This window comes from Antechinus flavipes, chromosome 1 (assembly GCF_016432865.1).
Source record: "Antechinus flavipes isolate AdamAnt ecotype Samford, QLD, Australia chromosome 1, AdamAnt_v2, whole genome shotgun sequence".
NCBI classification, from domain to species: Eukaryota; Metazoa; Chordata; class Mammalia; order Dasyuromorphia; family Dasyuridae; genus Antechinus; species Antechinus flavipes.
The window spans coordinates 337,147,902-337,162,597 of record NC_067398.1 but is presented as its reverse complement, the minus strand read 5'-3'; the positions used below and the strand labels follow the sequence as shown (position 1 = coordinate 337,162,597).

Here is a 14,696-nt window from a genome sequence, read left to right as displayed (position 1 = left end):
GCTGAACAAATTATAGGAGATAAGTGAACATTCATGTGTCATTGAGAAATAATGAGAGGAACAGTTTCAGAGAAACTTCAGAAGACTTTGTGAACTGATACAGAAGGAAGAGAGTATAACCAGAAGAATGGTATTATATACTAATATAAAAATGAAAAATTGTAGAACTCTGATCAATGTATTAACCACCAATAATTCCAGAGTATTTATGATGAAGTTAATAAATGAAGGCCATCTTCATGAGACTGTGAGCTTCTTGAGATCAGGGATTTTTTTTTTTTTTTTTTTACTTTTCTTTGCATCTCCAGTATATAGCATAGTGCATGGCACTTAGTAAGTTCATAATAAATATTTGATTCATATCCTGAAAGAGATGTGACAGAATCAAGTTGCAAAATGAACCACATGTTTAGGAGAGCAACCAATATGGGAATCTCTTTTTTATTTGATAATAAACCTATACATAACTTTTTTTTTTCTCTGCAATGAAGGGAGGAGTGAGGAGGAAGAAGAGAACTCAAGGTAGTGTTGCAAAAAAGAAAGCACGAACAAGAAGAGAAAGAAAATCATTGAAACACGTTTTTCAAATGCCAGGAGAAAAGAAAATCACAGATGAATAGGACAGCTTTGAAAATGATGCATTAAAGAATTTTAATGCAGACTCACAGTTTCGTGTGTAAGGGGGAAGGGCAAGGGGAGGGAGGCGGGAAAGGGCAAGGGGAGGGAGGCCAAAGACACCTATTGAATCTCAGTCTTGAGGCACACGGCAACCAAGCAGGGGTCCTCATTGCCGTCAGCTTGTCTGCCTTTCCTCTGTGCTGTTTCTGTCACCAGGCCCCCATAAGGCTGCCTTGTCACACTGCTGACTCGTGCCAAGCACTCAAATCCTTCCATATTAATCTTTGCCCGTATTTCATCTTTTATTTGGGCGATGGAGCTTCATGCTAACATTGATAAAAAAGTATGGAACCCAGCAGGCTCTATGACCACCACAAAGAAGCCTGGAACGATGTTTAGGCCGACCTGACAATGTGCAGTCCAATCCGTCAGAGCCGGAAGTGGCCCTCAGAACACCGGATGTCAGAGGTGGAAAGAAACTTAGGGGCTAGCTTTTGTACAGGGGGGAAACAGGCCCAGGTAGTGGCAGGCCGACAACGATGCAAGGGAAAATATTCAAAGTGGCTTCAAAAACCCTTGTGGATGAGGCAGGATTGAAGCGGCTACTAGGGTTGTACATGGACCACGGGCTCCTCCACACCCTCCCCTGAGGTATTACCTTCTCCCGCCTCCCACCAGCGCCCCAGTCCGGAACGTTTGTCGCCGGCCCGTGGCGGCAGGAACGGCGGCTCCTTGGAGAGGGACTACTTCCGGCGTCTTGATGCTCGCCGGGTCTTGTCACTTCCGCCGTGGCGCGTCCGGCGGGCGGAGCCTCTTCTGTGAGTGAGGGGTTAGGGTTTGAAGGCTGGGGTGGGGCAAAGGTCCCCTCCACTCCCTCGTCCTCCCCTCTTCTTCCTGTGTGCCCCCTGTCTCGGTCCCTCTCACTCTCTGTTTCTCCGTTCGAGTTGGGTCTGCTCCGTGTGCCTCGGTTCATGTATGTCCATCTATGCCCCTCAGCCCGCTCCCTGGTCTCTTTCTCTCCTCATCTCTTTCAGAGCCTTGCCGGCAGCCGGGCAGCCTTCCTCATAGCCAGTCCCAGCCACCTCCGCGTCTCGAGCCCCCCCTTTGTACCCTCTCTCCCCGACAACCCGGGTCTGGCCTCCGCCTCACGGGGAGGGCGGGTTTTCTCCTCTGCCCATGGGCTCCGGGCGGCCCGGACCCAGGACGTGACCGAGCCGGGCTGAGGCTGATGACTTAGGGGCCTGTTGAAAGCCTCCGCCGTGTGCCGGGGGGCGGTGCCTAGAGCTGCAGGACCCATGGAGAAGATGGCCCGGGTCACCACAGCCCTGGGGGGCAACACCCTCACGGGCCGAACCATGTACTGCCACCTGGACGCCCCGGCCAACGCCATAAGTGTGTGTCGGGATGCCGCGCAGGTAGTGGTGGCCGGCCGGAACATCTTCAAGATTTACGCCATCGAGGAGGAGCAGTTCGTGGAGAAGCTGAACCTTCGGGTGGGCCGCAAACCCTCTCTGAACTTCAGCTGTGCCGACGTGGTGTGGCACCAGATGGACGAGAACCTGCTGGCCACGGCGGCCACCAACGGCGTGGTGGTGACCTGGAATCTGGGCAAGCCCTCGCGCAACAAGCAGGACCAGCTGTTCACGGAGCACAAGCGCACGGTCAACAAGGTGTGCTTCCACCCCACCGAGGCCTACATGCTGCTCAGCGGCTCCCAGGACGGCTACATGAAGTGCTTTGACCTCCGCAAGAAGGACTCCGTCAGCACTTTCTCTGGTGAGAGCGGGGCGGGGCTCCCAGCCGGGCCCCTCACCGCCCGAGCTCTCCCACCTGGGCTGCGGGCAGCATCTCTTGACAGGCGCGATTTCTCTTGGGCAAGTTCTCAGGACTTTCCCTTGGCTCTCTCTGTGCTGCCTATTTAGATCAGGTGCTCTGTAATCAGTCCTTCCTTTCTCTTTCCCCCGCAGTCATTTATCAAGCACTTAACTCTGTATCTGTATATGCCAAGTCTGGGAGAAACGGGGAAGTGGATAGTCCTCCCTGCTTTCCCGAGTCTGATAATCTAAGTAGCCGGGAGATTAAAATAAACCGATACATGAGATTCCAATTACAAGGCAATACAGGCAAAAATCCCCACAGAATTCCCTTCTAAAAACCTTACATTTGTACTTTAATATTTTCCAAGCCCGTTCCTCAGAGCCATTCCAGAGGATGGTGTTTGAGGTAGTGTTTGACTACCAAATGACTTAGTGATCCATAGCCAGTTGGTGCTCTGCCGGCATGGGAAGCCTGGTATCGGTACTCTTCAGTCACTTAGACCAGGGTGCCCTTTTGCCAACACTTCCCACAGGTCTTGCCAAGCTAGAAAGAGTATGAATACAGCTCCAGATACGGATTGTATTAACTAAACTCCAGCTTAGTCCAAAAGAGGCCCATCACCAGGAGAGTTTGGGTGTTTTACCCCAGCAATTATACAAATGCTGTGAGGTAAAAAGAGAGGATAATCACTTCTACATGAGTAAAACAGGGAAGACTTTTCATAGAAGATAGCATTTAAGCTGCTTTTTGAAGGTTACTTAGGATGTGAACAGTTAAATAATAAGAGACCAGAAAGAAACGCACAGGCAAAAGCCCATAGGTTGACAAAGTCATCTTCTATTATTGTCTAAGTCTTTTTTGACCCATTTAACTGAATCTTTCTTTTAAAAGCTAGCCTGGGTCCTGACCACCTCAGCCCACAGTAATCTCTCCATCCTGTGGTATGTTCTTTGTTACTAAGTTCATGGGGCTTGTTAATGTAATTCTCTTTTCCATGTATTAGAAATCTTGTATCTTCCATCAGATTGTAATATTCTTGAGGGAAGGAACCTCCACTCAAAAGAGAAGTGGTGTAGCTACTTCTAGATGTGGAATTAGGAAAACTGCAAGTCTCGCCTCTGACACTTTGAGGCTCTGTATACATGAGTAAATCACTTTATCTCTTTGAGCCTTCCTCATCTGTCAACAAGGATAATAATACTTATCTTACTTGCTCACAGTTTTGTTTATTGGACCAAACATGATAATATATGTGGAGTACTTTGCAAACTTCAAAGTACTATTTAAATGTCGGTTGTTAATAATAAGGCTTACATTTATATAGTACTTTTCCATTTATTAAGAGCGTTTACATACATTTGTATTTGATCCTAACCTACTTTAGTTATATAGTTTTACCACCAGTAATAATGATAGTTACAGCTCATTTTTATATATGACTTTACAGTTTATAAAGTGGTTTTCTCACAACAATCTTATAAGATGGTATTATCACCATTTTATAGATGAGACTTCTGAGGCCCAAAGAAGAATATTGATTTATTTGCTCATGATCCCACTGCTGATCACTCTCAGGTTTATTGAGGTAGCTTCATAACTCCACTGTTAGAGACAGGAGAAGATAGGATCCCTGTCTTTGGAAAATGTACATTGAAATTTAAGGGTCCTACCCTTTTGATCCAATGTATCCAAAACTCTCAAAAGGTACGTCCAGACTACATAGAAGTAGCATTACTCTGGATTTTTCTCTCTGGGGCATTATTCTGGATATGTATCCCTCAACTGTGATAATGCCTTATAGCATGGCCTTTATACTTCAATAACTGAATTTTGTGAAAGCCAAGGGGAAGTGAATGATACTGCATTTTTCTCTTTAGTGAAAAACTACAGTAAGTGGTGTTGGGGATAATGACTGTACTAGAACATCCCTAAGAAAAAAATGTTTTAAATGGTTGTGCTGAAGATTCTAAGAAGCCACCCTATGATTCTCTTTGGGTGTTAGATGGTAACAATTCTTGATCCTGTAGACATACTATATCATACATACCATACTTTCATGGTAATAGACATAATTCATTCTCCATTCCATCTAGAGAGGAGAGTTTGAATATTCAAACCAGTATTTGGAGATTAGGCTATTCTCTAGTTCCTGATCTGATCTAACATATGTTTGGAATCTCTTTGCTGCTTCTCTCCACTAGCCCCCATTTCTGTTCTTCTGTAAGATGGAATCAGAACCCTGCTCCTTTCCTTCTGTTTCAGAAAGCACATGGACATCATAAGTGGGTCATGCTTTAAATCCTTCAAAAGGGATCTGTGGGTGTTTGGGAGTTATTGGAATAGCCACTAGCTCTGGAATCATGTTTTGAGTTTTTAGTTGGAATAAAAGCTTCATCATTATTTCTCTGAAATTATGGTTGGTCATGACATTGAACAGAGTTCTTAAATCCTTCAAAGTTCTTTTCACAATTTTCTTAGTATATACACTTTTCCTGGTTCTTCTCACTTCACTCTGCATTCGTTCGTACAGCTTTTACTAGGTTTCTTTGAAATCATCCTTTTCATCATTTTGTATGGCAGAGTAATATTCCTTTATATCCATTTACTATAATTTGTTTAGCCATTCTCCTAATTGACAGTTACCCTTTGTACTGTGTAGTTCCTTGCCATTGCATAAGAAAGTACTACAAATATTTTGTACATTTAGATTTTCTTTGGTCTCTCTGAGGTTTGATCTTAATAGTTGTATCTCTGGATAAAAGAGTATATGGAATTTAGTGACTTCTTGGGCGTAGTTCCAAATTGCTCTTTAGAATGCCTGGATTAATTCACAACTCTACCAATAATGCATTAATGTTCCTGTTTTTGTGCAGCTACTCCACATTTGTTATTTGTCCTTTTCTATTCCCTTTTCTATCTGATGTAGAATTTCAGAGTTATTTTATTTTGCATTTCATAATGAGTGATTTGGAACTTTTTTTTTTTAATATATGACTCTTGATAGTTTAAATTTAGAAGGGGCCTTTTGAGAGAGTCTTTGGTTTGTATCAGTCTTATGACCTCTTTGCCTCTGACCTCATAGCATTTAATGAAGTGATGAATGCTGGAAGTGAAGCTGCCCAGGAAGGTCACACCCCTGGAGCTTTGGTTTAGTCTAAGGCCAGCTTCCCATGGGACCACCAAATGTATCCCAGTTTTGGGTAGAATGTCCCCATCTTCTCTTTCTCATTCAAATTTGCTCTGTGGACCTAAAGAAGACTCAGCACAAATCTGACGTGACCTCCTTTTTTTTCTTTCTTTCTTTTTTTTTTTTTAATGAACGAATTATTTATTCTCAACAATACAATGATCCAAGACAATTTTAAAAGACTCTTTTTAAAAAATTTTTTTTTAAAATTTATTTAATTTCTGACCTTTTCACACTGCCTTTTCCATCTTCTGCCCTTGAGACTGAATGAAAAACTATATTCTTTATGTTTTGAGAATTAGGAAGTAAAGTAAGGAAGGGCGTGGGAAAGAAAAAATGGCACTGGATAGTAATGTTGAGGGATTGTTTGGGTCAGATTAGTGGTTAAGCTGGTTTTACTAGTGCTGCCTCTTTCTCCCCTTTTTGCCTCCTCTCAGGTCAGTCAGAGAGTGTACGTGATGTCCAGTTCAGTATCCGTGACTACTTTACCTTTGCTGCCACCTTTGAGAATGGCAATGTGCAGCTCTGGGACATTCGGAGGCCAGACCGATATGAAAGAATGTTCACTGCTCACAATGGCCCTGTCTTCTGCTGTGATTGGCACCCTGAAGATAGGTATGGAGTAAAGAGCAGATAAGGGTGTCGGCGGGGGGGAGGGGAGGGAGGGGAGTGTGGTGGCAGTTCTTGAAGTCAGAGAGGAGAACAACCAAATCCTTAAGAGAATGAGATCATAATATTGAATGTTGGAAGGGACTTGAGAGGCTTTATGGTCCAGCCCTTCTGTTTTGCGAAACAGAAACCAACCAGGAGAAGAGAAGGGATTTGTCCAACATGCCACTTTATGTGGTATAGTAGCATATGGAACTCTTGATTTAAAGCCATCATTTTCCCTTCTACATTGTGCGACTCCTCATTTACCAAGAGCTTTATAAAGCATTTTCACTTTCTTTTCTCTCATTTGAGCTGGCACTATAACTGAGAGTTGGGGTTTTATCCCCATTTTATTAGCAGAGGTATTAAGGCATAGAGAAGAATTTCTTGCATGAAGTTGCAGCCTTTTAAGTTGTGGCCCTGGGAGTGGACAAGTAGCTGACCCCTGGTTTGGTGTTATTCCTACCATGCCACCAAGGTCCCTCAAACCACCAGTTGTGTAGCCTTTGTTAAGGGATGAAATCTGGAAAGAAAGTGAGCGAGAGCTTCCCCACCATAGGGACATGTTGGGAGCTGGCTCTGAAGAGTTGGAAAACCCTCCTCTGGGGCCAGGTTGTAACCAAAGTGCCCCTTCTGGTGGATCCGCCTTCCTGACCTTCCCTCCCCCACCCAGAGGCCTCATTCTTGGGTCTCTGAGACGCTATCTGTAGGACAATGCACACTAGGGCGTGGGAAGCCCCCATTCCCACACCAACTTCACTCCACAGGGGCTGGTTGGCCACCGGGGGACGGGACAAGATGGTCAAAGTGTGGGACATGAACACGAACAGGGCCAAAGAAATCTACTGCGTGCAGAGCATCGCCTCAGTGGCCCGGGTCAAGTGGAGGCCAGAGTGCAAACACCACCTGGCCACGTGCTCCATGATGGTGGACCACAACATCTATGTGTGGGATGTGCGGCGGCCCTATATTCCCTCGGCCATGTTTGAAGAGCATCGAGACGTCACGACCGGCATCGTCTGGCGCCACCTTCACGATCCCTACTTCCTGTTGTCTGGCTCCAAGGACAGCACCCTCTACCAGCACATTTTCAAAGATGCCAGCCAGCCCATTGAGCGGGCCAACCCCGAAGGCCTGTGCTATGGGCTCTTTGGGGACCTGGCATTCGCAGCCAAAGAGAGCTTGGTGACAGTGGACTCAAACCGCAAGCCTTACCCGGGGGACCGGCGCCACCCCATCTTCTTCAAGCGCAAGCTGGACCCCACAGAGCAGTTTGAGTCAGTGTCATCCAGTGCCCTGAGTGTCTTTGAAACAGAGCCAGACAGCAGCAGCATGGGCTGGTTTGTGGACACGGCTCGCCGCTACGCTCTGGCTGGCAGGTCCTTGGCTGAGCTCTGTGATCACAATGCCAAGGTTGCCAAGGAGCTGAGCCGAAATCAGGTGAGTTCCAAGGCTAGGGGTAATGGTTGGCCCCAGGCCCTGGCTGATGGTGGGGGAGCCCAGGAGCTGTCTACCCTCAGAAAGGAATGGGGCAGAGGGGCCGTGCACATGCTCAATCTTCTTGAGCATGTAGTACTGAGGCAGCTCCTAGGCAATGCGAAAACCTTAAGCAGTATTCTACTCATCTCCAGTTATTTATTTTCTCAGTTGTAGTTTATTTTTCTTTTCTTTTTTTTAAATAACTTTTTATTGATAGAACACATGCCAGGGTAATTTTTTACAGCATTATCCCTTGCACTCACTTCTGTTCCGATTTCTCCCCTCCCTCCCTCTACCCCCTCCCCCAGATGGCAAGCAGTCCTTTACATGTTGAATAGGTTACAATATATCCTAGATACAATATATGTGTGCAGAACCGAACAGTTTTCTTGTTGCACCGGGAGAGTTGGATTCAGAAGGTATAAATAACCCGGGAAGAAAAACAAAAATGCAAGCAGTTTATATTTATTTCCCAGTGTTCTTTCTTTGGGTTTAGCTGCTTCTGTCCATCCTTGATCAATTGAGACTGAATTAGCTCTCTTTATCGAAGAGATCCACTTCCATCAGAATACATCCTCATACAGTATCATTGTTGAGGTATATAATGATCTTCTGGTTCTGTTCATGTCTCTCCAAGCCTCTCTGTATTCATCCTGCTGGTCATTTCTTACAGAACAATAATATTCCATAACGTTCATATACTACAATTTACTCAACCATTCTCCAATTGATGGGCATCCATTCATTTTCCAGCTTCTAGCCATGTAGTTTATTTTTCCAAAGGCAATTTTCAACATTCATTTTTGAAAGGTTTGTGAACTTTGTGTTTTCTCCTTTCCTCCTCTCCATCCCAACACAGTGAGCAATCTGATACAGGTTAAATATGAATCACCAAATATTTATTGTTTACCATGGGACAGGCAATTTGCTAAGCTCTGGGGACATCAAAGCAAGACAAAAAATAATACACTTCGGAGCTTATGTTCTAATGGTGGACAACCCTTAAGTGAACAGAAATATACAAGGTAAATACAGAGTAAATGATAGGTTTTTGGCACCAAGGGGCACCAGGAAAGGCTTCCTGCAGAAAGTCGCCCTCGAGGAATCCTGGAATTCAAAGGGGTGTTGGTGAGGAGGGACAGCCAGGGACAGTCTGCCGGGCAAAGGCCCTGCTAAGATGGCTGAGGGAATGCTAAGGAATCATAGAGCACATGGAGGGAAATCTGACAACTGCCACAATAGGAAGGGGTCCAGTTCATAAAAAGCTTTACATACCAAACAAAAAGACTGTTATATTTGTTTCTGTGGGCAGTGGGAAGCCATTGAAGTTTATTTAGTAGGAAAGTGACATGGTCAAACTTGAGTTTTAGAAAACTTCTGACAGGTCTGTGGAGAGTGGATGGGTGGGAAGGGGCGGGGGGGCGGGGATGGTGGCAGTGTGAATAGAGAAAAGGAACATAAATGTTATTATGGAGAAGGCAGTGTTACAAAGAAAAAAAGAAACTCACTAGTTCTATTCAGACAAGTGATTTATTTAGCAAGACTAGGTGGCCAAGGACCCAGAACCTTGATTTTTACAAAGTCAACATACAGTTTGGAGGAAAAAAGGAGGAAAAAGGGTTATAGTGATTGAGATATCAGGTTTTTTGGCAGAAGGGTTTAGGAGTCATGGGGGGAGGGGGGGAGAGAAGATTAGATTTTTGGCATTCCTAAAATCAGTGACTTTGTTATCTTACCCAAAAATAGGTGATTTCCAAGCAGCTGAAATTTATTTCACAAAATGTTGGATAAAAGCAAAATATAGTCACTAATGTTATTTTTCTTGTCAAAATAGAAATGACAAGATTTAGGAACTGAGTAAATATGTGAGATGAGCAAGAATGATGAGACAAAAATGACATTGAGGTTGCAAATCTAGGTGACAGGTTGATGGTACACAGTAACAGAAATTGAGAAGTGGATTTGGTGGGTTTGTTTTGTTTAGTTGAATTTGAGGTGCTCATAGGACATCCATTTCAAAATGCTGAGTGAAGTCAGTTGGGACTGGAGCTCAGGAAAGAGAATAGGGCTAAATATGCTGATCAGTAGGGTGACAATTTGGAGCTGTGGAAGCTGATGAGATTTCTGAGTGAGGTAGTATAGAGTAGGGCTTCTTAAACTTTTTCCATTCACAACCTCTTTTTGTTTAATAAATTTTTACCTGGTCCCAGATATGTAGGTATATAAATCAAACATTTGTTGATAATCATGATTTCGATGATACCTACATTCAGTCACATGACTCCATATGGGGTCATGAACCACGGATTTAAGAAGCTTTGGTATAATTGATCAGAGAAATGCAAATTAAGACAACTCTGAGATATCACTACACACCTGTCAGATTGGCTAAGATGACAGGAAAAAATAATGATGAATGTTGGAGGGGATGCGGGAAAACGGGGACACTGATGCATTGTTGGTGGAGTTGTGAACGAATCCAGCCATTCTGGAGAGCGATCTGGAATTATGCCCAAAAAGTTATCAAACTGTGCATACCCTTTGATCCAGCAGTGTTACTACTGGGCTTATGTCCCAAAGAGATACTAAAAAAGGGAAGGGGACCTGTATGTGCCAAAATGTTTGTAGCAGCCCTGTTTGTAGTGGCTAGAAACTGGAAAATGAATGGATGCCCATCAATTGGAGAATGGCTGGGTAAATTGTGGTATATGAATGTTATGGAATATTATTGCTCTGTAAGGAATGACCAGCAGGATGAATACAGAGAGGCTTGGAGAGACCTACATGGACTGATGCTAAGTGAGATGAGCAGAACCAGGAGATCATTATACACTTCGACAACGATATTGTATGAGGATGTATTCTGATGGAAGTGGATTTCTCTGACAAAGAGACTTAACTGAGTTTCATTGGAGAAATGATGGACAGAAACAGCTACACCCAAAGAAGGAATACTGGGAAATGAATGTGAACTATTTGCATTTTTGATTTTCTTCCCGAGTTATTTTTACCTTCTGAATCCAATTCTCCCTGTGCAACAAGAGAACTGTTCGGTTCTGCAAATATGTATTGTATCTAGGATATACTGCAACATATTTAACATATATAGGACTGCTTGCCATCCGGGGGGGGGGGGGGGGGGGAGGAGGAGGGGGAGGGAAAAACGAAACATAAGTGATTGCAAGGGATAATGCTGTGTAAAAATTATCCTGGCATGGATTCTGTCAATACAAAGTTATTATTAAATAAAATAAAATTAAAAAAAAAAAAAAGAAGCTTTGGTATAGAGAGAAAAGAGAAGACCCAAGACAGAGCCTTGGAGGCACCCACAATTAATGAGTATTGTATGGATGAAGATTCAGTTTAGGAGGCTAGTATGGACATACATAGAGGAGCACTGAGAGAGCAGTGTCAGGAAAACTCTTAGAGGGGATAATAGCTGGGAAAAACAGGATCAGCAGTGTTATTCTAATTCCTAAATAAGTCAGTTCATCTTTGGGACACATAGGAGTCGGGAAAGACTTTCCCCAGAGTTCTCTTGATACCGACCAAGTTATGGAGAGAATACTTAGAAAGTTTCAGGCCCCATGGAAGCAGATAGGCTTAGCACATAACCCTAGGCTATGGGCCCCAGTTCACATAGGTTCGTCCCTACCCCTCATTCCCTTACCCTAGGATTCCCTAGGATGAATATCCTATAAATCAGTAATTTTGTGATTCCCCAAATCAACAACTCAGAGTTTACCGCCTGGGGAAGGCAAGAAATTGACTTCGTGATTTAAAGGTTTCGCCAGAGCGAGACCTAGGTGGGCTTCTTGTGCTCTGCCTCCCTCACTCTCCCCTTCTCCAAGGCATGATCAGGTGCTTACTCTCCTTGGGATAGGTTGCTCAAACATGGACCATGCTGAGAATTATTTACTGCAGTCCTGGCACCATGCCCTCTGCCAACCTGAACCACAGCATCGGGAAGGGCAGCACCAGCCTTCCGCTCATGAATAGGTAATCAAGGGGTAGGGAAGAAGGGGCGCTGAAGAGGGATCTGGTGGGGCAGCGCCTGACTCTTTTCCTTCCTCTGGACTTTGCCTCTTCCCCTTTTGCCCCATTCCAAAAAGCTTCAGCCTGAAGGACATGGCTTCTGGAATGGGCAGTGAGGCCCGCTTGGATTGGAGCAAGGGGGAGAACCGGAGCGAGAACCTCCTGCTGGACTCCTCTACTACCCTCATCACTAATGATGGTAAGGACTGAAGGGAGCCTGCTTCCCCCTTGCCAGATGGGCTCCAGGACTGCTTGGAAATACCTGAGTACATGGGCAGGAGGGTCATACTCAGGTCTTGTAGAAATCCGATGGCTTCTCCCTTCAGAGAACGAGGAGACGGAAGGCAGCGACGTCCCTGCTGACTACCTCCTGGGCGATGTGGAGGGAGACGAAGATGAGCTGTACCTAATGGATCATGAGAACGCCCACAGTAAGTGGCAGCAGGGTCTGGGAAAGCTCCTGTTGGTGTGGTGAGTGTCACTGCCCCCAAACTGATATGTGTCTGCCCTCCACCCCAGCGGAGGAGCCAGAGTACGTCCTGCCCCAGGAAGCTTTCCCTCTCCGCCATGAGATCGTGGACAATCCCTCTGGTCCTGACCACCTGCAAGACAAGGCTGACTCACCCCACGTGAGTGGCAACGAGGCTGAGACAGTATCTCTGACCCCCGTGGAGTCCTTCTCGCTCATCTCCATCTCCCACACACTCTATGAGAGCCGCCTGCCTCCTGACTTCTTCAGTGCACTGGTGCGGGACATGCTGCGCTTCTATGCTGAGCAGGGTGATGTACAGATGGCCGTGTCTGTGCTGATCGTGCTGGGCGAGCGCATCCGAAAAGAGATTGACGAGCAAACTCAGGTGCCCACCTTCCCATGTGTTCTGGTGGGGGAGGAGGGGGCGGAGCGGAGGCTGATGTGGCAGAGCAGGTTCAGAGCTGCTGCTTTGGGTCCCCTGTGTGATTGTGAGCTGGCCACTCTTCCTTTGTGAACTGCATTTGCATTTATTTAAGATTGCATCGGAAAAGTATTTTATAAACCTCATATCACTGTATGTGTAATGTGAATTGTTACTAGGCACAAATGTTTCTGCCTCAGAAGTGAATTCATTTCCAGTCTTACTCTCTTGTGCCTTTCTGCCCTTCCCAGTGTAATCGATAAATGTAAAGCTTTGACAGGACAGGAGAAGGTCAAATAGATCAAAAATTGGGTTAGATAAGAGATTACCTAAGAGATTAGGTAGGATTTAAACTGGAATTGCCAGACTATACATTCATCAGATGAGGTTGGAAAATATGAGGAGGAAGTTGATTAGAGGTTTGGGTCAATCCAAACCTTATTCTTTAAGATGTAGGATGGTCTTCAGCCAACTAGTTTACCAAAGCTTCTCTTTAACACAAACTTAGCTGTAATAACTCAGTAATGAAGTAATTACACATGTCATAATCTCAGACATTACTAAAATGGGATAATTCTGGGCCTATTACTACCTATGTCTAGTACCTTGCAGTTTACAAAACAGTTTCCCATTCAATTCCTATAACATCCCTATGATATTGGCAGGCTTATAATCTCCATTTGCTAGATGGGAAAAACATAGGCCCAGAAAAGACATGTTTTGCTCATATGAAATTACAACTGAGTCTGAGGATCAGATCTTCTGACTCCTAACTCCAGGCTTTTTATGCTTTACCCCTTAGTTGCCAGGGGGATGGAGTTCCAGGAATCTGCCACTTGTCACTTTTCATTATCGGGAGGTGGTGGTCTCAATGTCCTTGACACAGCTACCTTATGTCACTCGTTGTGCTCTCTTGTCCTTTAGGGAACAGGAGATGAAGGGCTGCGGGAAGGCAGACAGGCCCAGGGCTCTCCTCCGCTTTAGCCTGCTCTCTCCTCTTCCCCAGGAGCACTGGTACACCTCCTACATAGATCTGCTACAGCGATTCAGGCTCTGGAACATATCTAACCAAGTAATCAAGCTAAGCACCTGCCGAGCCATCACCTGTCTGAACCAGGCCTCCACCACCCTGCACGTGAACTGCAGCAACTGCAAGAGGCCCATGAGCAACAAGGGCTGGATCTGTGACAGGTCAGGGGTAGGCCCTCTGGGAGGGGGCAGGGCAGGGGCCTTGAGGTATGAGGAGGGCGGGGGAGCAGAGCTTGAGCCTCAGGCCTCAGAGCAGCGTCCCCCCGGCCCCTCGATGACCCTTTGTTCTCTCTGCGGATCACAGGTGCCGCCAGTGTGCCAGTACTTGTGCTGTGTGCCACCACGTCGTGAAGGGCTTATTTGTGTGGTGCCAGGGCTGCAGCCACGGCGGTCATCTACAGCATATCCTCAAGTGGCTGGAGAGTAGCACACACTGTCCAGCAGGCTGTGGCCATCTCTGTGAGTACACCTGAGCTGCCCCAAGGGCTGCTGTCGGCACCAGCTGTCCTTGGGGCCCCCAGAAACAACGCGAGACTGCCAAATCAAGTCGGGAATGTTCCTGCCCCTGATCGTCTTCTGAAGAAAAGGAAAGATGCATTTACATCATCTGCCCTTGAATTGAGAGTTGGGAGACGTCTGGTCAAGATTGAACTCTGCTAGCAAGTCATAGCTTCTCTCCAGTCTGTTTCCTCATGTGTAAAAATTGCAGAGCTATTGGGAGAAAAGCACTTTATGAATTGTTACATAAGTAGAGGAGCTGGTTCCATTGGAGTCTGAGAGGCTGGCCAACATCCAGGCTCTTACCTCCTTCCAGGAAAGTCTCCTTTAAGAAGACTGTGGCTGTCAGTAGCTGAACGCTCTCTCTGACACTCCCCAGAAGAGATTCTGGAGCAGGACAGACTAGGACAGAATTTGCTTCAATAAACATTAAATACTTTTAAGTTCTGAGCTGTGTGCTAAGTGGGGGTGGAGAATTTCACTAAGCC

At 45.5% G+C, this 14,696-nt stretch overlaps 1 protein-coding gene across 3 annotated transcripts; it reads left to right on the top strand.

Moving 5' to 3' along the window:
• Positions 1 to 238: 238 nt before the first annotated feature.
• Positions 239 to 14,651, top strand: WDR24 (WD repeat domain 24). 3 transcript variants are annotated; one of them, XM_051969057.1, is made up of 10 exons: positions 239 to 1,436; positions 1,653 to 2,394; positions 6,061 to 6,238; positions 7,042 to 7,714; positions 11,637 to 11,752; positions 11,866 to 11,987; positions 12,115 to 12,219; positions 12,308 to 12,645; positions 13,688 to 13,872; positions 14,015 to 14,651. In XM_051969057.1, exons 2-10 carry the CDS (start codon positions 1,914 to 1,916, stop codon positions 14,181 to 14,183), a joined length of 2,367 nt encoding a protein of 788 aa, XP_051825017.1. In that variant the 5' UTR covers positions 239 to 1,436; positions 1,653 to 1,913; the 3' UTR covers positions 14,184 to 14,651. The 3 variants fall into 3 exon arrangements, with proteins under 3 accessions (XP_051825017.1, XP_051825009.1, XP_051825026.1); XM_051969049.1 differs by lacking the exon at positions 239 to 1,436 and having other exon boundaries at positions 1,443 to 2,394; XM_051969066.1 differs by lacking the exons at positions 239 to 1,436; positions 14,015 to 14,651 and having other exon boundaries at positions 1,443 to 2,394; positions 13,606 to 13,780.
• The last annotated feature ends 45 nt before the right edge of the window (positions 14,652 to 14,696 follow it).

What these genes read in the sequence shown, in the direction of transcription:
- WDR24 (XM_051969057.1), top strand. Translation starts at nt 1,914, where the DNA reads ATGGAGAAGATGGCCCGGGTCACCACAGCCCTGGGGGGCAACACCCTC. An exon ending in TACCCTCATCACTAATGATG is followed by an intron (nt 11,988 to 12,114) that starts GTAAGGACTGAA and finishes TTCTCCCTTCAG; the next exon opens with AGAACGAGGAGACGGAAGGC. An exon ending in AAGGGCTGGATCTGTGACAG is followed by an intron (nt 13,873 to 14,014) that starts GTCAGGGGTAGG and finishes TGCGGATCACAG; the next exon opens with GTGCCGCCAGTGTGCCAGTA.